Raw genomic sequence first — 25,570 nt, 5'->3', positions numbered from 1 at the left:
CTAGGAGGGAAATTTCTGGACATTTTACTTAGAAGAAAAAGTAATGTGTGTGTGAAAGCACAAGGGGATGCCATACACCATCCAATCTGTACAGACGGGGAAGAGTTGGGCAGAGAGTAGATCTCAAACACCCGGTCCACTCCCGGCTCGTAGGAAGGCTCAGAAACACTGCCTCGGAATCCCTGAAGACAATGCAAGGGCCGCATCTGTTCTGTTCCTGGCCTCAAGGACACATTCATTCATTCAGCCATTCAGATTTCCTGTGGCACATTCTTGCATCAGAGACTCTGGCACGGGCTGTTCCTGGACCACTCTTCCCCCAGGTAGTCACGTGGCTCACCCCCAGGCCCCTTTCCAAGTTTCTGTTTAAATGGCTCCTTCCCAATGAGCCTTCCTTAATTACTCTGTTTGAAACTGCAAGTCCCCCTGGCACTCCTCATCTCAACTCTTTTTTTTTTTTTTTGAGCCAGAGTCTCACTCCGTCACCCAGGCTACAGTGCAATGGTGCGATATCGGCTCACCACAACCTCCACCTCCCAGGTTTAAGCGATTCTCCTGCCTTAGCCTTCTGAGTAGCTGGGATTGCAGGCATGTGCCACCACGCCCGGCTAATTTTTGTATTTTTAGTAGAGACGGGGTATCGCCATGCTGGTCAGGCTGGTCTCGAACTCCCGACTTCAGGGGATCCACCTGCCTCAGCCTCCCGAAGTGCTGGAATTACAGGCATGAACCACCGTGCCCGGCCTCTCCTCCCTTTTACTTCCTCAGTTGTACTCATCCCCTTCAACAGACCTGCGTGTACTTGGTTATTGTTTACTGTCTGTCTGGAAGGCTCCATGAGGGTGAGCATTGGAGTCTGGTTTGTCACTGAGGCACCCCCGGTACCCAGGCTGCTGGCTGGCACACAGTGGCAGTCACCCACTATTTGTCAGGTGGACAGCGTGTCTATTCTGTGCCAGGTGCTTTGCTGACGGGAGTTTTGGTGAATAAAACATGTCAAGTTCTCTACACCTAGCATAGTTGAACATGTCACTTAGTGTAGCCTAGAGAGGAAAGCTGCTCATTTCAGGAGTTTGATGCCAGTACAAGGCCAAGACTCAGGCTTCCTGGCTCCCAAAATGACCACATTCTTATTCAGCCCCCAGTGGTTTTGGATAAAGGAGAAATCCAGACACCCTGGAGTCTACAAGAGAAACTGAAACTGAAGAAACAGGAGGGTCAGAGCAGAGGAGAACTTGGGGAACGGTGACATGGGAAACAGCAGCACATGGGCCAAGACCTCAGGTGGGGGATCCCATCTGTCCAGATACCTAGGCCTTGTGTGGTCCAGGGGGTGGGGACAGGAAGTACAAAGGCCCTGAGGTGAGATGCACCAGGAATGACAGAGGTGATGTTGGGGGGGGGTCTCAGGCCTCCAAGTGAGGTGGCCACCGTGTTGTCCTTCTTGGCAGAGGAATGTTAACACCCAAAGTGGCTGCTGTGCTGGGCACAGACCAGGAGTTGACAGCGGTGGGACCGGGACACCAGCAAGGAGGTGGCTGCCACCACCCAGGGAGAGATGATGGTGGCCTGGACATCAGAGCAGCTGAGGCGGCCAAGCTGGGAGAAGCTGTAGACTCCAGGTGCATTTGGGAAGCAGTGCTGACAGGATCTGCTGATGAACCGGATGTGGGGATGGAGGAAGAGGTTGGGGTCTAGCTGGACTCCAAGCAGGACGGTTTCCATTCAGCCCACATGGGGAGGACAGCAGGAGAGGGAGGCTTCATGGAGAGACAGTTCCATTTTGGAAAGATTAAATTTGAATCTAGACACCCAAGAAGGGAGATGTCAGGTGGGCGGCTGAACGGAGGAGCGCTGATGAGGGTGGAAACCCGGGATTGGTCACATCCGGGCAGTGTTTAACACGTGTAACTGGATGAGATCACCAAGGGGGAGCGGAGACAGAGTGAAGGGACAGAGCCCAGGGACGGAGGCGGGATGAGGGGGAGCAGCCGGTAATGTGCAGAGACCGGGAGAGGGCAGTGTCCAGGTGGAGAGTATTTCAAGGAAGAGGATGGTTAACAGCGACCACCGCTGCGGACGGGCCAAGGGAGATGAGGCTGGGAACCACCCACCGCACTGAGCATCCTGGGGGCTGCTGGTAACCTTGGTAGGAGCAGATCTGATGGTCCTGAACAAGAGCCAAATATCTGAAAGTGAGTTAAAGAGAGACGTGGAGGAGAGGCACTGGAGGCGAAAACCCAGAGAAGGCTTCAAGCAGAACGGAAGGGAAGGAGCTGCCATCTTTCAGAGGACATGGGCTTTCCAGGGCTCCAGGGTCCCCACCTGGCCACAGTGCTCTTCCAAGCTCCCTGCCAGGCCTCCATGGGCCCCTCCTTGCACCTTTTTTTCTGTCACAGTCTTCAGGAGGCATCTCCTGGGACCGACACATGGAAGCTGGTGAGACCACATCGCTGGCCACAGAAGTCTCACATGACTCCGTAAATTCTCAGAGTGCAATTCATTTGAAGTAAGTGTCTGATGTTCTGCACTTTCGCTGAAGGTAGGGGAGAGGCAGAGGGTGGGGAGATGGTGCGAAGGTAAGACAAGCCTGTGACAATGCCCGATGCTCCCTGGAGGCTGGGTGAGGGCCCACGGGTGGGAGTTGTGAGAGCCAACAGCCCTTGGCCACTTCCAGGAATAGGACATCCAATGCAGGACCCACCGTCCCAAAGTGGGAAGGCTCACATGCTCCAGGGAGCCCCCACCCATTCAGATGAAGCCTCCAGCCTGGGAGCAGGGCTGAGAAGACAGGGAAGAAAGAAGTAGGCAGGAACCCAAAGGAGGAAGGGGTGGGGATTCCAGAACCCAGAACTGGAATCCTAGCTCCATTACCGACTTGCTGTGTGGCCTCTGGAAAACTCCTCTACCTCGCTGAGCCACAGGAGTCTTGCCTGTGAAATGAGGGTGTCAGGCAAGGTGGGGGCGGGGGGAACATAATCACATCATCTGAGCACTTCCTAGGAGCTACTGGGTAGCTTTTGGGAGCTCCTCAAACTGCCAGCAGTCCTATGAGGCTGGGCCTGTGATGGTCCCAGTTTTACAGAGGAGGGTGCTAAGGCTCAGAGGAATAAAGAAGCTGGATGTTCAAGTTCCCTTGGCCAATTAGAAAAGCAGCCAAGATTTGAATCCAGGACCATTTGACACCAAATCCCATGCCCCCCTCCCTGACACAGTCCCCAAAGTAGCGAGGATTGAAGAGTCCTTTCCAATCTCCCAAAGCCAGGTGGGGTGAGCCTTTTTTCCACAGAACAGCTGCACTGACCACCCAAGATGCTGGCAGTCTGTTTTGGGCAGGAACCACATTCACTCAGAGGGGCACCAGAACAGAGATTCTCAAATGCGGATGCTCACTGCAACCCCCTGGGGAGACTAAACTGGTCCTGATGCTGCTTTCTACCCCAGCAAGTTCTGATTTCATTGGTTTCAGGTACAGCCCAGGCACTGGAACTTTCTAAAGGTGGCTTTGCAGGCCACTGGTCCAGATCCTTGTACTCGAGGTGTGGTCCCCAGATCAGCGGCATCACTTTCCCCCAGGAGCTTTTTGGTAATGCAGACCCTCAGCTCTGGCCTACTCTGAGTCAGAATCTGCAGTTTAGCAAGATCCCTGAGACAGGTATCTGCACGGGGACGCCGCAGGGGCACAGAGACGCCACAGGGGCTAGGGGACGCTGCAAGAGCACAGGGACGCCGCAGGGGCACAGGGACGCTGCAGGGGCACGGGGACACCGAAGGGGCTGGGGGACACCTTCAGTGGAGTCGCAAGTGTGGGCAGCATGCTAGGCTGCAGTGGGCAGCAGGGGCCCGTTCTGAAGCCTGGGGAGGAGCTGCTCCTTGGTAAAGTTCTGTAGACAAGTCTCGCAGTGAGGGGGCCAAAGGGGAGAGAGTGTAAGTGGGCCTTTCGGGGTAGGGTATTTAGAGTTCAACCCAAACAGGTTTGGGAAAGGTTTGACACCAGCCAAGGAGTGGCTGGGATGCCTTCAGGTGAGACGGAGCCCTCGAGGACTGCTGGTAGGGATGGTGGGGAGACTACAGCTGACCGTGAGGAACTAGTACAGGCCTGCCCACGCACTGTCTTCATGTCCTCTTTCCTTTAGCCCCGGGAGATGGGCTGTTAAACCCTTTTCGCCTCAGCAGACAAACATTTCTTCCTTTTCATCAGCCCTGAGGGAGGCCATGGGCCCACTGCTGAGCTCCCAATGTGGCCTCTATGCTCCCAAAAGACCAGTCACACCCCTGCCTTGTGGAGCTTCTAAGCAGGCTTCTGAGGTCTTCAGAGCCCCTGAGTTCCCCAAACCTGTTTGGGTTGAACTCTAAATACCCAGCATGTGACAAGCTCCTAACACCTGACCCAGTTAGCAGGGAGGCTGGCCCTGCCTGGCCTGTGATGACCTCAGCCCAGGGAACCTGCCGGCGGGGAAAGCCCAGCTGTGGCTGCCTCTTTTGCTGCCAGGACCCAAGAGGTGCAGGGGACCCCAGAGGCCACAGGGAGCAGCCCTTCCCTTACAGACGAGGAAACCAAGCCGGAGCGAGCACTGGCTCACAGTCACATGGCAGGTTGTTCTTAGGAGCAGTGAGGGGACAGGGCTAGGCTCACTGCTTCTTTAGGGACACTGATGATGGGAAGAAGGGTAGTTGAAGCCCCCGAGGACTCAGTGAGGGCACTCAGTCTGTAACAGGCTCTACCTACTTGGCACTGCCAGTGGACTGGGAAGCCCCGAGGAGCACAGCTGGAGTCTATTCACTTACCCCTCGAACCTGCCACTGGGCCTAGCACAGGCAGAGAACGTTTCCTGAGCGAATGGATGGCAAACCCAGGCTCCTGGTGCAGTTCAACCCCTAAACGTGCCCATCCACGTTGCTCAAGCATCAGATCTTCCCAGCATGGCTTCCCATGAGGTTTCTCTCATTACCAAGGTCCTGCCCAAACCAGGGGACAAGGTCCCCATGTTTATGACAATTCTCTGAACCTAACCCTACAGCCCTCAGGCCTCCCTGACAGACCTTCCCCACTCCATTCAGTGCAGGGGTTCGAGTCCGAAGAATGTCACCTCTGCCGGAAACACCGTCACTGCCTGTGACATGACCAGCCCGGGGGGCAGAAGCCCAGCAGGGTGGAGGAGCGGCTTCTCCGGCTTCACAGCTTCCTCCCTTCTCTGCCCTCACACCTCCCACAGCACGCTCCCTTGCAGCCACCTGGTTCCAGGCTTTCTGGAACCTTCTTTCCTCTGACCCTTCTTTCCTCTCCAGTGGAGCTGAAACAGACGGCTTTCTTCAAAAGGCAACTTCTAAGAGTAGGTGGGAAGCCAGAAAGAAATCATGAACAAACACAAAATGTGTGAAGACTGATGAACATATAGAAAGCAGAGTCCCAACCTAGGAAGCAAGAGCTGATGGTCTCTTATGAGATCCAGCCAAAGAGCCCTTTTTAGATGGTAAAATTCTGTGAGGACACTAAAACTTCATTATTGTCACCATATCATCTTCTAAAGATGATCTAGGTCAAAGAAGTCAAAAGGATAAGGTCAATCCCAAGGACAGAGAAAAGAAGAGCTCACCCACATGTGATTTGGAGTTGCTGGGACTGAGTGTCTCAGAAGCCTCAAGTGGCATCTGCTCTGCACCCAGAATTTCTGGAACATGATGCCTGATGCCTGTGCTGGAAGACCCGGAGCCAGTTCAGGGATGAGAGGCAGCTGCTCGCTGCGGCGCTCACTGCTCCTGCCTCGATGAAGAAGCCTGTAAGAGCTTGGGGTTCTTTGCTACCCAAGAGGTCAAAATCAGCTTGTCCCGAGAGGTCTGGGCATGCCTAGCCGGCAGGGCATCCAAGACAGATGCAGCGCTGGCACTGTTATGGGAAAGGCACGCTCACTTTGTGCCTGAATGGGTGTTGGTCAATGCGGGGACCGTGGGCTGTGGGGCTGGAGGTCTCATCCTCAGAATGTGCCCAGGGCCTGGGGTTGGAGAGTAGAGTCTGCTCTCATGTCTTCTCCCTTCCTGCCTGTGATCCCCAAAGTCCTCAAACAGACTTGTAAGGTGGCCAGGATGGGACAGCTCAATCTATCTTACACCAACGAGCCTATGGAAGCCAGCAGGTATCAGATGACTCTGCCCCGGGCCGTCTGGCACCACTCTGGGCTGCTCAGACCTCCCCAGGATCCTGCACTCCATTTAGTTTGGGAACTGCTGATTCAAACTGACACCCAGCCCAGCCAGGCACTATTTGGGGAGACCACGGAATGACGGCCAGGTGGCACACATGGAGTGAAAACCCTCCTAATGTTTCTTCCACGCTACCCTCATTTCCCAAAACCAGGTTCAGTGGAACTGGTTCCCGCAGACACTGTATTTGTCCTCATGATAATTTGCATAATTGCAGCTACCACTTCCTGCCTACTGTGTGCCAAGCACTGTGCCAAGTGTTTGATACGGAATAACAAATCTGATCTTCCAGGAACTTTATGAGATGGGCACTGCTGCATTTTACAGACGAGGAACTCAGGCGCTGAGAAGTTAGACAACTCACCCAGGAACATACAGCTGGCAGACGGCAGAGCTGGGCTCGAAGCCCAAGCCATTTACCTCCAGAGCACAGGCTTGTGAAACCAAGCAGGCGTGTCTCTGCAGGATTTCTGAGCCTTTCATGTGCCAGCAGGCAGTGTAAATTCCCAAGAAGAGGAACAGATTGTCATCTACCCCAAACTTATTTCCCTTAGTTATCTGATAGCCACTGACCGCCCACTCTGCCAATTACTGTGGCTTTGTCAAAGCCCATCCCTACTCAGTTCCGGGAGAGTGGCTCCCACACACAAGGGCCCTGGCCTGAACCCTCCCTTTTCCCCTCCAGAGACTGTCACTTCAGTCCTTGTTCGCGTCAATGCCCCTGCCTGAAGTGCCCTCCCCACCATGGCCTCCTCTCGAGCCCCAGGGGGCACTACTGGAACACTAGGCACATGGAGCCTTTTGACCCATCTGGTATGACCTAGTGCTCCCGGAGAGGCAGAGCGCATGAGGTTTAGAGTCTGACAGTCCTAACTCCACCACCAGCAGCCTGAGCTGGTCGCCTGCCCCCTCAGTAGAGTTTTCATTATGAAACCGGCCTAACACCAACTTTGTATGGCTGCGGAAACATTCCCAACTCTGCCTGCATGGTGCCTGGAACAGAGCAGGAGCTCAATCCAGAGAGGCTCTTACTAGAGGAGACCCCTCCACACCCTCCTTCAGTAACAGCCTACCCAGCAGCTGGTCACTCAAGGAGGGAATCAGTATGGGTTCATTCCTTAAACATTTCTTAAACTTCAGTTAGAAATGGCGGGATGTGTGTGAGTCCACCAACCTTCCCGATGGAGAAAAACACAAACACAGGCTGCCTGACCACATTTTAAATTCATGACCCCAAAATTCAGGTGGGTTCCCAGCACATGCCTCCTGGCAGCCCTTCTCTGTTCCCTGGTGACATTCCCTTGCTCACCCACATGGCTGCTGCCCACCATCTCCCCTCTCCCTCTACATCTACCCATCCTCACTCTCCTCCAGCAACTTCGCTTCCTATGGCCACACTGATGGTGGAATAAGACTCCCACAGTTTGCACCCTGCATCCCTGCCCAGCTGCCTTCTTCCTTGTAAAGTGGGATGCCCCCTCCTGAGCCTCAGTCCTCCCACGGGTACCAGGCCCCATCATCTTTCATGAAATCAAGGCACTCCCCATTTCCACCCCAGAAGTCTCTATTCCTGCATCTGTGTTTGATTTCTTGCCCTAGCATGTATCATCTGACACGCTATTTACTTGCTTGCCTGTCTCCACCAACTGGAACATAAATTCCGTGGAGTAGGACATTGTGTCAGTTTTGTTCACTGCTATATCCCCTGGCACCTAGAACAGCACCAGGCACATAACAGCAGGCGTAGGCCCCACATTCATGAATGAATGAATGAATGAATGGCCAAGATCCTCACCGCCTTTCTGGACTAAATCACACCCATACTGCATCATCTGTGACTTCCAGTTTTTGTTCCAAGCGTGGTGAAAACCTAAGACACTTACAAAAGGAATCAGTACAAAAGCTTCCTATGCCTTTATGATCTCTGCCCTGCAAATAATTTTCTCACCCACACCTAGTTGGATTGCAATTTTAAAGCAAATTACTATAAGCCTTTCTTTTTTTTTTTTTTTTTGAGGCGGAGTTTTTCTCTTATTACCCAGACTGGAGTGCAATGGCACAATCTCGGCTCACCGCAACCTCCGCCTCCTGGGTTCAAGCAATTCTCCTGCCTCAGCCTCCCGAGTAGCTGGGACTACAGGCGTGCACCACCATGCCCAGCTAATTTTTGTATTTTAAGTAGAGACGGGGTTTCACCATGTTGACCAGGATGGTCTTGATCTCTTGACCTTGTGATCCACCTGCCTCGGCCTCCCAAAGTGCTGGGATTATAGGCGTGAGCCACCACGCCCGGCCCTACTAAGAGCCTTTCTAAGGATTCAACTTGTTTTTCATAAATAGCTTGGTGGTATTCATCGGCTTGTATATTTAATTAGATTGTGCAAGTATGATAATAAATACGAGTGGCATAAACAGGTTTGGGGACAAATGCGACTGACCTTTGGCACGCCTTTGACTTAGCTGTTGGAATGGAAGCACACAGGCTCTCCCCGTGAGCAGCAGTCAGGATTTCCAGAGGCAATGGAGAGAGTGCATTAGTATGGTGGGTTGGTCAAACTGAAGTCAGTTGGGTCCCACCTGTATGTTTATTCCACAGTTGGTGTTCCAACAAAAGTTCAGAAGGATTTCTGGGCCCATCCCACTCTCCAAGGCCCTGTGCTTTACAAAATGTCCTTGCAAATCTTTTTTTTTTTGAGGCAGAGTTTCGTTATCGTTACCCAGGCTGGAGTGCAATGGCGCGATCTCGGCTCACCGCAACCTCCGTCTCCTGGGTTCAGGCAATTCTCCTGCCTCAGCCTCCTGAGTAGCTGGGATTACAGGCACACATCACCGTGCCCAGCTAATTTTTTGTATTTTTAGTAGAGACGGGGTTTCACCATGTTGACCAGGATGGTCTCAATCTCTTGACCTCGTGATCCACCCGCCTCGGCCTCCCAAAGTGCTGGGATTACAGGTTTGAGCCACCGCGCGGGGCCCACAAATCTGAATTCTCTGTTCTTCCTTAGGCAATGGTGAATAGGCCGGACTTGAGCGGCGGAGACCTCTGTGTTTGCTTCGAGTGCTCGTGTTTGTTACCCTTTGATCCGCCTGCCTGGATCACATTACCCAGCAGCTCTGACTCATGAGGGTGGTGGAGGAATCTCCAAGGCAAGCGATACTGTGTTGCAGATCCAGTTTTTGGAACAGCTTTGTTCAACGCAGCCCATTCAAAGCATATGGCACCAAGAATCCCATCAGTGTTTAAACCCTAAGAAGAAGATTCGTTATATTGAGCAAAAATAAGAAAACACGCAAGGAAAGTCATCCATTGCTGTGTATTTTGGGAGGCTTTACCGGAGAAGGACACCTCTGAGGAGATGTCAAATGTCAGGAGACAGAATTCAAGCTTGGAACCACAGAAAGAGTGACTATTTTCAGGTCCAAAAATTGGGAAAAAAGAACCTAGAAATTTGAAGGCATATTTGAAGAGTGCTACCCCATGAAGTTCAGGATGTTCAGTCATGGTCAAAGAACTCAAATCTTTGATGTATGCACCAGTGCAGACTGGGAGGGGAAGACCGTAATTCCACCAATACCTTTGAATGAACAAACTGTGCTGTACTGGGCTTCTGGCACACAATTTTCTGCTGGTCTCCATGGCTTATTGATTGGCTTTCCTTACACTTTTTTTTTTTTGAGACAGGGTTTCACCATATTGGCCAGGCTGGTCTTGAACTCCTGACTTCGAGATCCACCCCACCCCACACCCCGGCCTCCCAAGGAGATGCGATTACAGGCCTGAGCCACTGCCCCAGCCTCCTTATGCATTCTTAACCTTAAGGACTATGCCCTGAGGCAGTAACACTGATTCTAATTAGCTATCACCAGCCTTTTCTTTTGACTTGATTTTAATGGATCATTTACCTATGGATGGGACATTCTCTAATCAATCACCAGCAGTTAATTGCCCCAAGATTCCCATTTTAAACCAAGAGGTCATGAGTTCAGGTCAGATAAGTAGGTCACTGAGGCAGAGTGCTAGCTTTGGCTCTATTATCCTTCAAGATTTCTTTTTCTTCCACAAATACTGAGTTCTGGCCACATGCTCAGGGCTACAGCTGGGTGCAGGTGAATGCACACATGCAGGACACTGTGCTGGTGAATCTCCAGCTCCCTCTTACCTACGACACTCGCCCCTGCACTGCCCCGACTCATCATCTGTCATTAGGTTGTTATAAGAATTAAAGACCAGCACTTTGGGAGGCCGAGGTGGGTAGATCACGAGGTCAAGAGATCGAGACCATCCTGGTCAACAAGGTGAAACCCCATCTCTACTAAAAATACAAAAATTAGCTGGGCATGAGCCGAGATCGTGCCATTGCACTCCAGTCTGGGTAACAACAGCGAAACTCCTTTTCAAAAAAAAAAAAAAGAATTAAAGAAAAACGGCCGGGCGCGGTGGCTCACACCTATAATTCCAGCACTTTGGGAGGCTGAGGCGGGTGGATCACGAGGTCAAGAGATCGAGACCATCCTGATCAACAAGGTGAAACCCTGTCTCTACTAAAAATACAAAAATTAGCTGGGCATGTTGGTGCGTGCTTGTAGTCCCAGCTACTCGGGAGGCTGAAGCAGGAGACTTGCTTGAACCCAGGAGGCAGAGGTTGCGGTGAGCCGAGATCGTGCCATTGCACTCCAGTCTGGGTAACAAGAGCAAAACTCCGTCTCAAAAAAAAAAAAAAAGAATTAAAGAAAAACATAATTGAAAGTGTTCTGAGAGTTGAAACCTGATGTAAGTATATCAAAGAGATGGTAAACAAGCAAAGGAAAAGAATTTAAAATTAAAATCAGAAGAAATTACGTGATGAGTGATACCATGTCATTTAAAAAAAAAATACTCTAAAAGCCCTCTGAAGTCTGGATAAGACTCATTTGACAAGCTGATAAAAATGAAGATTTCAAAGTCCCACCACCAGGGATTATGGTTGAGTAGGTCTGAAACTTTTAATCACCCAGGTTATTTTTTAATGTAGGTGGTCCACTGAGCAAACATCCTGGGGAGATAATCCAAACTGGGACCCCATCACACACCCAGGAACACAGGCAGGAAACGCACACACTCAGGAATAGGCAGGAAATGGCACTTCAAGCTGTAATTAACAACGCAAACTGAACCACAAAATGCCCTTACCTCGCCATGTGCCATACACAACTCAGACCACCACCTTCCTAAAACACCTGCTGTTAGCGGGCACGCATGGGCTGTGTCTGTAATTGTTAAAAATACTTTCAAAGGATATAAACCTATCGTTAATTATATGTTGAAATAATTTGGCACGGCGTATATTTCAACCACGATATCTGACACCAATTCATTGAGGTCTGTCCAATGGTGGGCTCCTACGTGAAGGCAAAGTTAACGCAGATTTTTTTCACTAAACTTGCTCATAAAATTCAATCACAGGAGCCTAGCATAAGAATGAAGACAGTAAGAGTATAAAACTCACACCTGTAAACATATATATTGGCGACAGAGAAATTCCAAGACAATTCCTGAGTGACATCCTGAATCAGAAGAGAAATCCATTTCATGGGTAGGTTCATCAATCTCTGCTAAAGGTAGTGAACTACGGGTACTTCCATGAGTTTGTAAGGGCCAGCTCTCTAAAACTATCCAGAGTCAAACCACTTGGCATCAATTACTTATTCTAAACATAAATTAAAGGACATAGGATGGTAAAGAGAAGGAAACATTTTGTTTCAGAACTAAACTACTTCACCTGGCAACAAATATGTGGTGAGAAAGGAACTGATTGCACTTTTACCCAAACTTTTGTTTCATTACCTCCACAAATCATTTATGTAATTCATGTGTTTTGGGAGCTTAAAAGAAAAAAAGCAGTTCATTATATATATGTTGTACTTAATACTCTCCTGTCTAGATCACTTGTCCCACCAACATCACTTACCAGCACAGAACCAAGAGCCAAAATCTATTGTGTTTTGGTTTTTGGCTTTCTTGGAGACAGGGTCTCACTCTGTTGCCCCGGCGGGAACACAGTGGTGCGATCACAGCTTACTGCAGCCTTGGCTTCCTGGGCTTAAACAATCCTCCCATCTCAGCCTCCTGAGTAGCTAGGACTACAAGTGTGTGCCACTGCGCCTGGCTAGTTTTTTTTTGTAGAGATGGGTGGGGGGATGTCTCACTATGTTGCCCAGGCTGGTCTTGAACTCATGAGTTCCAAATGATCCTCCCACCTCACCCTCCCGAACGAAACGCTGGGATTACAGGTGTGAGTCACCACATCTGGTCAAGACTTACTGTTAATGAGTGATCAAACCATGTCCCAAAATCCATGTTCTGGAATTAATGCACTTTGTTTATAAGGAAGGTCCTTGAGAGATCTCTCAAGGCCTACCATTTCTTTGTTTATATATGATATTAACAGGACCACAATCTAGCTTCCCAGCCCACAGACAATTCACAGAAGCGTATCTGAAGGATGACAGGAGGTGCAGACAATATCCATGAATGACAGATGGAAGAGGAGATCTGAGGAGTTACACTCTTCTCAAAAGTCACATCTCAAGCTTCTGGATTCTCTAGTGTGGGGTCAGGATCTCCTATAGGCCAGAATCATCTTTTCTACAACAAAGTATTCATTGATGGTTACCTTGACCTTGAACCTTCAAAAAAGGGTGAAATGGAGTCCAGTGTAGTTTTAAAAAGCGGAAAAGCAGCAGACACAATGAGACCACAGGCAGCAAATACCTGGCACTGCAGAACCACCCACCTTCCTGCACACAAGGCAGCCCGGGTCACTTAGCCAGCCCTCTTCCCGTGAGCATGAAAAGCCAGTTCCATGCAGCACCCTGGGCAACTGGATGTAAACCTACTTATCAACCGTGGCTTGGAGAGACTTCCGTGAAAATACAGGGAGGGAAAGTTGACCTGAGGGAGTAAAGCTCATCCATCCTCTGGGCTGGTCAGTATCTAGATATGCTCCTTCCTTAACAAAGCTGGGTAGATAAGGCTCCATTCCTGGTAAACACACACAGAGGCCTAGCTGAAACCTTGGACATGCAAAATGGGTTCATCCCAGGAAGGACAAAGACATCCATTCACCCCCACCACACTTTTCAGCTCCTTCAAATCAGCTGGTACTTCTTGTCCACACTCTGGCAGGTGCTAAGTCACGTTCACTGCTGCTTAAAGGAGATGCCACTAGAAGAAGCCACAGAGGCATGACCAGGGGCTCCCTTCTACCTCCTCACTCCCAGAACCGCAGATGAGAGGTAGAACAGACTTGTGATTAAAAGAGATGAGTTAGACTGCCTGTACTTGACTCCTGGCTCCACCTCCTACCATCTGTGACTTCAGGCAAATCGCTTGACTTCCCTGTGCCTCAGTTTCCCCATTTGTAAAATGGCAGAACATAAAAGTATTCATAGGGTTCTTTTGAAGATTAAATGAGGTAATATATGGAAAGCCCTTCCTTAACATCGTGGCCAGCGAGCAAATTATTGGGGATCACCCTTACATTATTACGGTTTCAGCAAATTGAGGTTATTTGGTCTTCATGGTTTTACAGAGCTAATGAAATGCTTTCTTCTGAACTTACCTTTTAAAAACTGACATTTGGTTTTGAAAATCAAAACCAAGGGAAATAGAAAGTTACAGGGAAAGGTGATAGAATAAGAATGAATCACCTTTTTTCTCCCTTTGAATTGAAAAATGATTTCCTGTCTTACAGCTCACTTTTCTTTAGTTCTGATGGGTAGGAGCACCTGCTATAAAAAGGAAGCAGCTCTGGCCTGGCAAAGACACAGCAAAGGCCCCCGGTGTCAGTGGTGGCCAAACCAGGAGTTACAGGCCACTCGAGAGCTTTCTCTCTGGGCAGAGGCAGGAGATAATGAGGGAATGTTCTGGCCACTGCAACACATGCTGTCATGAAATCTTATACGTGGCATGCCAGGCTCAACTTCTCATCAGATTCAAACTGAGATTAGAGAGGACATCATTCAATCGTAACAGTGATGCTGACAGCAGCTGATGTGGACAGCACTCGCTAGGGTGGACAGCATCAGTGGCCCTTACAGGCTCCTCTAAAGTCTTTGTGGCAATCCTTCGTGGTCAGATTGATTCTCCCCATTTCACAGACAGGAAAACTGGGGCTCAGAGAGGCTGAGTAGCTTGCATAGGTTAAGCTTACGGAACTATACATGACAGAGCCACAATTCAAATCTTTTATTCATTCAACAAATATTTATTGAGCAACTACTACATGCCAGGCTCCGTTCTTTTAATAGATGCTGGGAATGCAGCAGTGAAGAAAAAGTTCCTGCCTGGGTAGAACTCTCATCCAAGAAGGGAGAGATCATAGAGCAGACAAACCTAATGAGTCCACAACAGAAAGTACAGAAGGCTTGAGGGTCTTCCAACAGTGAAGCACAACAAGAAGAGGGATGAGGGACCGGGCAGTGTGGCAGATCAATGGTCAGGAAAGGCTTCTTGGAGAAGGTGCCAGCTGATCAGACTTCCAGGTCCAGAGCCGATGCCCTTACCTACATTCTGCTGCCTGTCATGAAATCACAGTAGAACCTCAACCCAGGCCAGTGCTGGCCTGCACCTCGCCATCTCCTACGGAATGCAAGTGGCCTTCCGGAAATTCTGAACTTTGTATTTCCATTCTTATGTAATCACGGCAGGCCAGGCTGAACTGAAGCTCTGTCTTGACTTCCTTTGCTACTACGAGGGGCCCTGGTCTGAGACCGAGAAAGGCTCCAGGATCCCAGGAGAATGAATGCCCAGAGCCCAGGCACCAAGCTTGTCCAACATGCAGCCCAACACAAATTCGTAAATTTTCTGAAAACATTGAAGTTTTTTTGCGTTTTTTTTTTCTTTAGCTCATCAGCTATCGTTAGTGTTACTGTATTTTATGTGTGGCCTAAGATAATTTTTCCATCATGGGTCAAAGAAGCCAAAAGATTGGGCATCCCTGCTCTATACTCTCTACGAGCTGTGGCTCAACCGCTCCACACTTGCCTAGGCAGAAAATAGATCATTCTTGGAGCCTTCACGGGTGTTCTAAAAATTCTCACAAAAGCTCTAGCCTCACTGAAGGATAGAACCACCCACTCATGAAATGAATAGAAATGTTTCTCGGTTTCCACGAAGGACTTTCTCTTTCAGGGCTTTTGAGAAGTGAGTCGTTTCTGCAACAGTCTCTCCCACAAGTTCTTTCGTGATCATCATCCAAGTTCACCACATGCTGCCCCTTTCCACCCGGGGCAGGCTACTAAGACCTGGCAGTTTCCTCAGCGGTGCCTCCCTAGGTCTGTTTCTGTGAGGACTTGAGCACCTGATGTCCATGGTAACCACCAGGCCACCACAGCCATCGGCCACTGGATCCTCACTGGGAACACATGGTACCTCCTGTAATGTGCACAGCACATGGCAGGTAGGCGGCACAGAGCTTCGCTGCAGGCCAGGAAGCTGCAACTCAGCCAGCAGCGTGCCATGCCTCTCAGTAACTGACAGTACCCAGGTAATGAACATCCAGATGGATAGGCACTCAATGCCCATGTTTTTCTTGTGGTCCTACACACACCATCTCCACAGCAAAACTGCTCTCTGGCCATCAGCATGTCATGTCGGGGACACAACAGTTAGGTACATTCAAGACTAAAACCCAAGAGCAGTTGGGTTTTAGTTGGAGTTGAACTTAGCTCTGGAATCAGATGGCTGGGTTTGGGGTCCCCACTTGTAGCTGCGGAACATAATTCAAGTGATGTTGCCTCTCTTAGACTTGGTTGATCTATCTGTAAATGAGAAGACTCTTGTCAGGTGGTGGGAGAGCTCAAAATATAAAGCACTCAGAAACGCGTCCTGTGCATTGAAAAGGCCAGTGACATTCCAGGCACATCCTCAACTCCCTCCATGGTGGTTAGCTACACCCCACAGGTCCTCTAAGAGTCCGAGGACAGAGTCCTTCAGATCTACAGCCTGACACCTTGATGATGCAGATTGGCTGTAGAAAGATGTTTTCTGAATGGCTCACTGAATCACAACCGGAGAATGTGCCTGAATTCACAAGTCCAATAATAGCTTGGAAACAGAAGCCATCTGAAAGTGTTCTAAACTCTAGCTGGGTTGGCAAGGATTGGATGCGATTATAAAAAGCAAGTGAGAAGAGAACGTTACTGCAAGGAAAAATGAATCCATATGAGTTTTAAATAACTTCATTCCAGTAAAAAATATTAAATATATTTTGGGGCAATAATTAAATACGAAGACAAATTCAACTGCTGTATATTGAAATTGCTTTTAAGTTAAAAAATTAAAATTGCCACAACTGTCTCCTAAGGCCTAAATGCCCTTTCGTAAACTTACCTGTGCAACAAATTCCAGGTCTTTTATTTTGAAAGTGAGTCCTATTTTAAATGTACATTTAGATTTAATGCTCAGATTCAGTAGATATCTAAGTAGGATTCACATTATGTCAGAGGCTCCTGTTAGTTAAAACATGGATAAGGAAATATTCTTAGCTTAAATCAGTTCTGAATCAGAACATAAACCTGGACTTTAAAATCCACCTGTAGCTTTCTGTGGTTGCTGACATGACACTCCAGTTCTCTCTCCCCTCATCAAGTAACTCAGCTGGCACTTATGAAAGGATGCTCAGAAGCACCGCTTCTTCTGCTAACTTCCTGCCATGGTTTATGAGTTGGACATGGGAAGGCACATTTAGGCGCCAATGTCTTCCATAAAACGTTGAGGTTCTCCAGAATGTCCACCTAAATTTCTATTTTAAAAAAGAGCTGAAAGGAAATCCAGCTGGCAGACGGGAGGCAGAAATGCAAGCATGTACAAATCTTATTACCCACAACAGGTCGACAAGTTAATTCTAATAAAAGTATTTCTGGTGCCTTTTAATGATTCATAATTGGATGTGATTTCTGCAACTGCAAGTAATTTAGAGTCATGATGTTTTTCTCAATTCTTATTCTTAATCCAGAAAACTAAATGAAACCTACACACATCCCCTCCAGATTCGAATTCTAAACTTTACAAATAACGTTTGGGTAGAAAGTAAATACCTCTTTGTTTTGCATGTAACAAACACACTGGTGAAGTGGGGAGGCAGCCTAGACCAACTTTCTTTTTGGGTTCGTGCCTAGCAGGTCAAGGTTCTCCGCTGTTATGAGGAGATGCCTGATCATCCCAGGACCTTTAGAATCATCTCCAAAATCAAAGGGTATTACTATAAAGAGCTTGGCTTCTGTTTAACAGTCACATTGCCATTGGTGAAGCAGACGGCTCTATAAAGCCAGCTTGACGGACTTGATCTGATTGGTCTGTGATGGGAGTAGTATATTCCACAGTGGGAAAAACTAAAGGCAAATGGGTCCAGGAGCAACTGCTAATAATGTCTCACTGCGCCGGGAAGATCTCCTTGCCCACAAATGACTGTTCTACTTGCTCGCTAATGCTGGAAAAGCTTTTATGGAGAAAGCATTGTGGCCTGTTTTCTACATTTAGAAAAAATAACTTTTTATTAAAAAAAAAAAAACCTACCTATAAAAATGGGCTGCACAGTGTAGCTTGGAGTTCAAATCCCAACTTGCCACCTTGGGAGTTGTGTGCCCTTGGAACAAAGTCATTTTCCCCAAATCTGTTTCTCCATTGGCAAGTGGCACCAACCGCAGGCTGTCATTGCCAAGACTTGTTTTGTAAATGCTCAGTGAAGTACCCAGCACACAGCAAGTGTTGGAAAGCCATGCTGAATCCACTGTAAAGGGTTAGATCATTTCCACGACCACTCAGAGGAAGCAGCACAAGGGCAGAAGGTGGGGAGGGAGACAGTGGCGTGACCCTGTGTAGATGGCAGCAAGGATCGGCCCTGGGGCCTCAGAGCTGCAGCACAGAGATCTGTGGCACCATCAAGCAGTTTTGCGCTTTTTTCCCTACGTGGCACCCACTCAAACCTCAAACCTTATTCAACTTCTATTTTGACATTAGATGTTTTGTCTAAAATCTTAATGGTAACATGAATGTCATCATTCCCACCCATCTGGACCTTTATTCCTTTTATCCCATGATACTGTATATTCAAGGTCCTGCTTATGAGGCAAACCCTTCAGGAAAGGTCAAGCCCCCAGAAGGGCAGGGCCCAATGGGGCTTCGGCCTTGGAATCAACATAAGCCAGAAAGAAAGTAAACACTAGGCCCGTGGTGCCTTCACCCTCAAGGCCCACCACCTCCTCTTTCCACCAAGTGCACACGGCTCAGGATTGGCTTCAGAATAACCCTGATGCCTCAACCCTAGATGCAGGCATGCCCAGCCTTAGGAAGAATGGGAAACAGCAGTACCCACTTTGCAGATGATTTTAAGGAGCACATGCGGCACTGCGAGGGCTAAACAACACAGTCCTGTAGCAATTGAGAGCCACACTTATTTTTCCCATATTAAATCCAGAAATTATCCTGTGCCTTGAATTTACCCGGGGTACTTAAAGTACATATTACCCAGGCAGGGCCCGGCCCTAAATGAACTAATTGGAAAGCCCACTTGTAGGGCCTTGGAACTAGTGGTTTTGACAAGCTCCCCAGGTGAAGTGTGCAACCCATGGTGTTGGAGGGCAGGGCTTGCGGCTCCCCGTTTTGTTAAGTCTAGCAAACTGGCCCATCCACACCTCCACCAAGGCCCTGGAACATCTGCTGAGTAGCAGTTCCAATAGCAGTGCTTTATCAGAACCTTCACCAAGGCTGACTGAAGCGGCAGCTGCAGGGGTGGTGCCATCAGGCAGGACAGAGGCCACGGCTGCTGGGCCTATAAAGGCTGATGGGGAACGACAAGCTATTTTCTGTAACTACCAGCCTCATTTGTGAAGCACTTGAAATGTGGCCTTTATATCCGAGTCAACCCTTTTCTCATCTGCCTGTGCTCTAATCCACTTTCAAGGTAAATTGCCCTTTATGATTCTTTTTATGGATTTAAGTCAATATATTCAAAGCGAGGTTCAATATCAAATCAAAATCCACATGAATAAAATATCAAATGCATTAAGTGAGCTATAATTTTAGTAGAGTCATTTTAAGTATTAAAAGCCTGCAGTCATCTAGAGATCGGCACTCAGATATTAAGCTAGAAGCATCTCCTTGACCACCTAGCCTTTGGGGAATTGTGACAGCAAGTAGGTTTGTTTGGAATATGAAATATAAAATGGGGGGGAAAGCCACTATGAAAAAATAAGCCCCACGGAAGTCAGGATTTTTGTGCATTTTGTTCAGTGCTGTATGCTAAGGACCTAGAACACAGCCAGGCATACACTAAGTACTCAGTGAATTAAAGTTGATTTTATAAAGTACTTGTAACAGCCAAGTTAAGACAGCCAGCCTAGCACGGCATTCACTAGAAACACTGCCAAATGTGTCAATGGTAACAGGGACAGAAGGCTTTAATTAGCTTTTGATTTTTAAAGAAAATGTTTACATCTATAATAAAAGAGCCAACACAACCTGAACAGGGCAGCTTCTCCCTTGGAGAGATGGATGTGACGTGGCTCCTTGGTGACTCCTCCAGTAACCATCTGAGTCCCTGTCATGTTCCAGGCGCTGCTGGCAGAGCCGGGGACACTGTGGAGACCTGGCCATTGCCCCACCCTTTCAGTCCAGTGCTTGTGTCTGACATCATCTAGAACCAGGAAAAAGATCTCCTAGAAGGAGCACTCAGAAACCAGCCAGTCCACTACTCTCCACTTTTTGCAGATTGGGAACTGTGATCCAGAATGTAAAAGAACTCGCCCAAGGCTAAAACACCGAAGACAAAGCCAATGAGGGCACTTGTTGGAGGCCTGTTTACTTCTGAAGGCGCAGGGAAGGGATGAATGGCCGGCAGATGGGTTAGGATGGAAACCCAGTTCTCCCCCAAGACCATGTCCTTTCTCACAATGTTAATTCCTCACAAGCCACTGCTGTATATTCAATACTCATTTGCTTAAAACTACTATTGAAGACCACTTCCAGATTCCTACCAACCTCTCTCCTCTGTGTCTTTCTAAGGGAGGACTATCGTATGCCAGAATCTGGCCAAGGGAGGCTGGCTATCCCTTCGCCACCTTTCCCCGACAAGGAGTGACAGACAGAGGTGGTTACCAAAGTGCTATGATGATGAACTATAGGAAACCGCTTATGGTCAGCCATTTTTAATTTTAAAAAGCCCTAGCAATTTCATATAAACTGAGTATGTCACAACTTTTTGGTTTCATTCTTTGGAGATCCATAGAAATAAACATCAATCTACAAACTAGAATAAACTGTCAGGAAGCACAGAGGATGCTAGACCCCATCAATGAAATTATTATGTACTTTACTCTTACCCAAGTGAGTTCACAAGGTACTTCTCAGCACCGCTGTCTGACTACATGTCCACCCTCTACAGAGAATTCCAACTGGAATGAGCGCATATTCAGTTACTGTCAAATAGAAACAAGTGAACAGATGCCAGGTGAGCTGAGTAGGTGCCGCACTTTCAGAGTGCGGGCTTTCAACAGTCCTCCACGCACCCTGTTTTTCCCCCCTAACTGCTCCCAATTATGTACAAAATGCAGTCCTTTCACAGATGTTTAGAAAGTTTTTTATTGGTTACAGTGATATAAAATGCATTAAATTCTCCCCTAGTTATTAAGTGTTTGCAGCAAAAGCACAAAAAATCTTTTTTAAATACATCTGACAAGCCCCAATGATTTCAATGCTGGGAGGGGAAAACAGCAATCACCACTCTTGTCTGTCTATCACGAACCTCTCTCTGTCTCAAGGCTACATTGGTTAAAATCAACGGACAACCCTTTTTTGTATGTCAAATTGTAAATTTTAATGTTTCATTAGAATAGTCTTTTATAGCACTCTCCAAAAAGAAGCAATAAAATAACTAACAGCAAACTTCAGTACAGCACTCTCCGGGTTAACAACGCCAACAAAAAATGAAATGTAAATCACATATAATACAATTGAAGCGTCCAAAACAATTTAAATAATTTTAAATATTTTATTTTTAAACTGCTACAAATGCTTTATACAGTATTTCAACATAAAGTCCCCATAACAGAAATGTAACAAAATGGGAATGATAGTGGAAGGATTAAAGTGGCACAAATTCACCAAACAAATATTAAACTACAAATTTTTAAGAGGTAGATTACTTTTGAAGTTGAGAACAAAAAACAGTATGAATAAAACCTAGCCGTTTTCCACCAGCTCAGTCATTAATTTAGAGGGAGGCATAAAAATGCAAGGAGAAATGGTATTAATATACTTAAAGAAGAGGCCAATTTGTTTTTAATCTCTATCAGAGATGGAAGTGTAAAACCTGGTATGCAAATTCATTTATACTTACATGCAGACATACATCTATGCAGGCCTGGGATGCACCTGTGCATTGATATATTGCTACACAGTCTCTGATTATAGTTATAAATTAGTGCCAAATAAGAATCTGAGAGGATAATGTCCATTTGGATATACAAACACAACACCAGAATAGGCATAAAAAAGAGTCCATATCCAAACTGGCTTCCTCTCCATTACGCTGGCAATCTCTTGTGATTTAAAAAAACAAACAAAAAATACCAGGGTAAGAGATCAGCTAAATGCCTCTCTCTGTCTAGAATTAATTTAAAAGAAAGGCATCAAGAGCTGATATGTGACCAAAACGTTTTAAATGAGTGCATCCAAATTTGTCATCCCTGAAACCTACAACAAACTACTGCTAAAACAGAGAACTTGCTTTGCAAGGTTAAGTTCAAATCATTCCTTTCTCTGCTACATGCCAAAAATAAGGGCCATGCTCAGATCTGAGGTACCAGTCCCGTGACGAGGCGCCAGTTCATCTGGCCTGTCTTACAGTGCCCTTCTCTTTGGATCTCAATCACCCAGGAGCCCAGCATGCGCGTTGGGCCCCACCGAAGCAGCAGATGCCTGACTCTAAGCCTGCCGGCAATCAGTTGTATGTTAGGATTTTTGAGTCAGCTTCAACTGGTCTTGCAAGCTTGGTAGATTTCGTATCCTTTGCCGTAGTGCTTATCCTAAGTTGAGCATGCAATACCTTTTAGTCAATTAAGGTTTGTTTTGTTTTGGGGGCTTTTCTACAGGAAGTTCCTAGAAAATAAGAAAACTGAAGATAAATGACAACATAACATAACCTTACATGAATTGCCCATGTTAAAGAAAAAGGTGAACGGACCATAAGACAAATGTTATTCAGACAACAACACATAAATGACTGAAGGCATTTAGGAAGGAGCATCCTACTCAGAAGACATACCCTGCAAGGAACTACACGCATTTTCAAGGGGTATAGCAGAGATGGAGACTGAGAAATTGGCACTTTATTTTTCTAATCAATTCATGGTAAAAGAGAAAACTTGGTCTAGAATTTCATTTTGCTTCTCTACCTTTAAGTTTTCTAGCCTGGCTGCAATGGAAACTCGGTTCGAAAAGAAAAAAGTGGCTCTAAAAGGAGCATTAAAGAACATAACACCACCTTGGAGTTCAGGAAGTGAGTAGAGAATATACCTCTCTCCTTCCCTTTCTGCTTTATGGGAGCCCATGAAAATGAACCCTTAGCAACAGATTTAAACTTAGCACTACAGAAAGCCGTGGTGCGGGGTTGGGGTGGGTCACTGTATTAAGAGCTGCAGCAAGAGAACCTGAATGACTGTGGCATGCCTGGTTTCCTGTGTTTTGTCCCAAGAAAAATATTTGGAGCACATGGCTTTTTTACACCCTGTCTGGCACTATGGCTTGTGTTCCAGGAAATGACCCTTAAGTGTTCAATAGAAAACTCATGGAAAAAAATCACATGGCTGATTGCAAGCATATACTTGAAAAACTGTGGAATCCTAAAGTGGCATTCAAATGTAAAATATCTGAGTATTGAAAACTAGCTCCTAATCACAATCTGTTGTAAGGAAATACACGGGACAAGGATGTGCTGTCTGTTTTGTAGTAAGTCCCTGCCTACCCAATGTAAGTAAAGCAAGCTGCAAACAGAGTGAAAGTGGTATTCCTCAACACACAATAGATGTGCTGATTCCTCAAGTTGGGAATCCTCCCTACACAAAATTTAGAAGTAGAACTATACTTAAACAGGAAGACGACTGTAGTTCAAACAACTCCTTATCAGTGTAAAACAACAAACATGCACTGAGGATGAGGCCTGCTCTGTAAGAGCCCTGGGCAGGATGTTAATGACAATCATCACATTCCCCAGGTCTGAGTTTAGGAATCCCAGTTTTGTACTAAATTCACTACAAAGTACTAAGACCAAAACAAATACTTGGAAGAAATGTCCACTTTTGTGTCCAGATAGTCAAACTATATCTTGATGAACATGTTTTCCAATTCCCAAGAACTCTTAACAGGTTTATGGCCACTTGATAAGTGGACCCCTGGATCATATTCCTGACCTGTAGATGTGTTCACAGTTCCAGCACCTCACACAGGGGAGGAAGAGTTGCCACCAATGACTGTCATTACTGTCTAGTTAGAACAATACCAATGTTTTCTTTCTTATCTGATTCTTCTGTACTTCCTTTTAAGTCAAATGTCACTTCAGCAAGGCAACCCTTTAACTATCAAACAAAGCAAAATAATGACAATTAATTGGAGCAAAGAAGAGACAGAATTTTTAAGGCACATCTGTAGCCTTAAGGGTTCTTTAAAAGACATTGCGTAGAAGCTATTTGAATGAACTGGATAAATTTATAGTCACTCTGACAGCTTTTCCTTACAGAACATAATTTTTTCAAATCAACTTTTAACCTTGAACTGTGTAAGTAGAACACATTACAAAACAAGTGTTTCTTTTAGATAATACTGAAGACAAAAAGGGATAGAAACAGTACTACATCCTAAAGCATCAACCACCTGGGAGGCGTTTTATAGCACAATCTGTGAAAATGAAGGCACATTGTGGTTGCTGAAGACATAAGCAATTTGAAAAGGACTCAATTTGATCATGTCCTGTTGGTGCAGCACCTCCAGAACACAGACTAAGTGCAAACAGGTGCACAACTCAGTTGCTAAAGGCAAGCAGCTTTGACAGCTGATAACACAGGTGCTTATTTTCACCAGCACTAACCTCCAAGATGCTGCCTATGCATGTGCCGTGGCCAGAGACCGATCATTGGTCAGACCTATAGCAACTAAATATTTAAAACATTTATGAAGTAGCTTTCTAAAAATCTGAACCATTAATCCTACAGTAAATCATTCAAATCAGCCTTGGCTAATGAGTCTTCTCTCTTTAGCTGTGATTTAAGAAAAGCCAGCATTAAAAATTCTACCTGATTAATTATGCAGGGCTAATGGCACCCCTGTGTCCTCATGACCTCTCCAAAACGGCAGTCACACCCACACTTATCCCTAATTCTGCTTGCTTAAAACAGCAGAGAATTTTCAGACACCAAAGCTATAGCCATGAAAGCCTACAGTCAGGTCAGGTGGCATACTCTGAAAAGACAGGATTTAAAAGTATTCTGTAGAAATGCTATCTGATAAGAGTAATTTCACACGAGACTGACCTATAGGCATTATTCAGAAATAGCAAGAATTCCAAGAATGCACATCCATTTTGGACAAAGGAGAAAGTGAGAATCCAATATAACAAGTTTACCACTGCCATCTCTCTTCATCTGTCACTGAGAACAGTTCTTAACATAAGAAGCACACGCAATAAAGCAGTAAGGTCACTTCAAATCTAGGACGAATCCTTCCATCATGACCAAGGACACAAAGGCACTGACAAATGAGGCCTGGGTATCACACAGGCCTGAAAGAGCCACAAGGGTCTTGTCCAGAGTTCCCAGCACGTCTCTCCTACTCTGCCTCCCATCCAGAACCTGACTTGTTTACTGTCCTATGGCTGAGCTCAGGAGGTGGGGAACAGGGCATAAGGCCTTTTAAAGGGCTATGTTTTCTTTTTACCAACACAATAAATTATTTTATTTATATATATATATATATATATATATATATTTTTTTTTTTTAAAGAGATGAGGTTTCACCATGTTGGTCAGGCTGGTCTTAACTCCTGACCTTAGGTGATCCACCCGCCTCGGCCTCCCAAAGTGCTGGGACTACAGGCATAAGCCATGGCGCCCAGCCTAAATTGTTAAAATTTAAACACTGGCAATGAAAGAAAGTCTCTGGTACTAGATCTATGTTGAAGTCACAAAAATATTAAACAAAAATTGGTCATGGTTTCTAATGAACTTAGCGACCCATCTTAACCTAAGAAATGATCTATGATTAGGAAATAAGACACGTGACACCGAGCTATTACCCAAGATATGAAGGAAGTTTGAGAGAATCTCATCTTTTCTTACA

At 46.7% G+C, this 25,570-nt stretch overlaps 1 protein-coding gene and 1 long non-coding RNA gene across 12 annotated transcripts in view; one reads left to right on the top strand and one right to left on the bottom strand.

The window, feature by feature from the left end:
* The window catches only part of PRDM2 (PR/SET domain 2), a 126,654-nt gene that overhangs the window by 14,256 nt on the left and 86,828 nt on the right, over positions 1-25,570 (bottom strand). For 4 of the 11 annotated variants that reach the window (XM_009000427.5, XM_078330419.1, XM_078330420.1 and 1 more), the window contains one exon: positions 20,808-22,339. The exons of 6 other annotated variants lie outside the window; for them this stretch is intronic. In XM_009000427.5, the coding sequence (XP_008998675.1) occupies positions 22,327-22,339 (13 nt within the window). In that variant the 3' untranslated portion in view covers positions 20,808-22,326. Of the gene's footprint in view, positions 1-14,424; positions 16,003-20,807; positions 22,340-25,570 lie in introns of those variants that run through there. One more of the 11 variants, XM_078330415.1, reaches the window with a different exon arrangement.
* LOC128932582 (uncharacterized) lies at positions 1,940-10,529 on the top strand. The gene is made up of 2 exons (XR_013519799.1): positions 1,940-2,509; positions 9,207-10,529. It is a non-coding gene; the product is annotated as an uncharacterized LOC128932582 (long non-coding RNA).

Source organism: Callithrix jacchus, chromosome 7 (genome assembly GCF_049354715.1).
Source record: "Callithrix jacchus isolate 240 chromosome 7, calJac240_pri, whole genome shotgun sequence".
Lineage (NCBI taxonomy): Eukaryota > Metazoa > Chordata > Mammalia > Primates > Cebidae > Callithrix > Callithrix jacchus.
The sequence above is the reverse complement of the archived record's forward strand: the minus strand, read 5'-3'. Positions and strand labels throughout refer to the sequence as shown.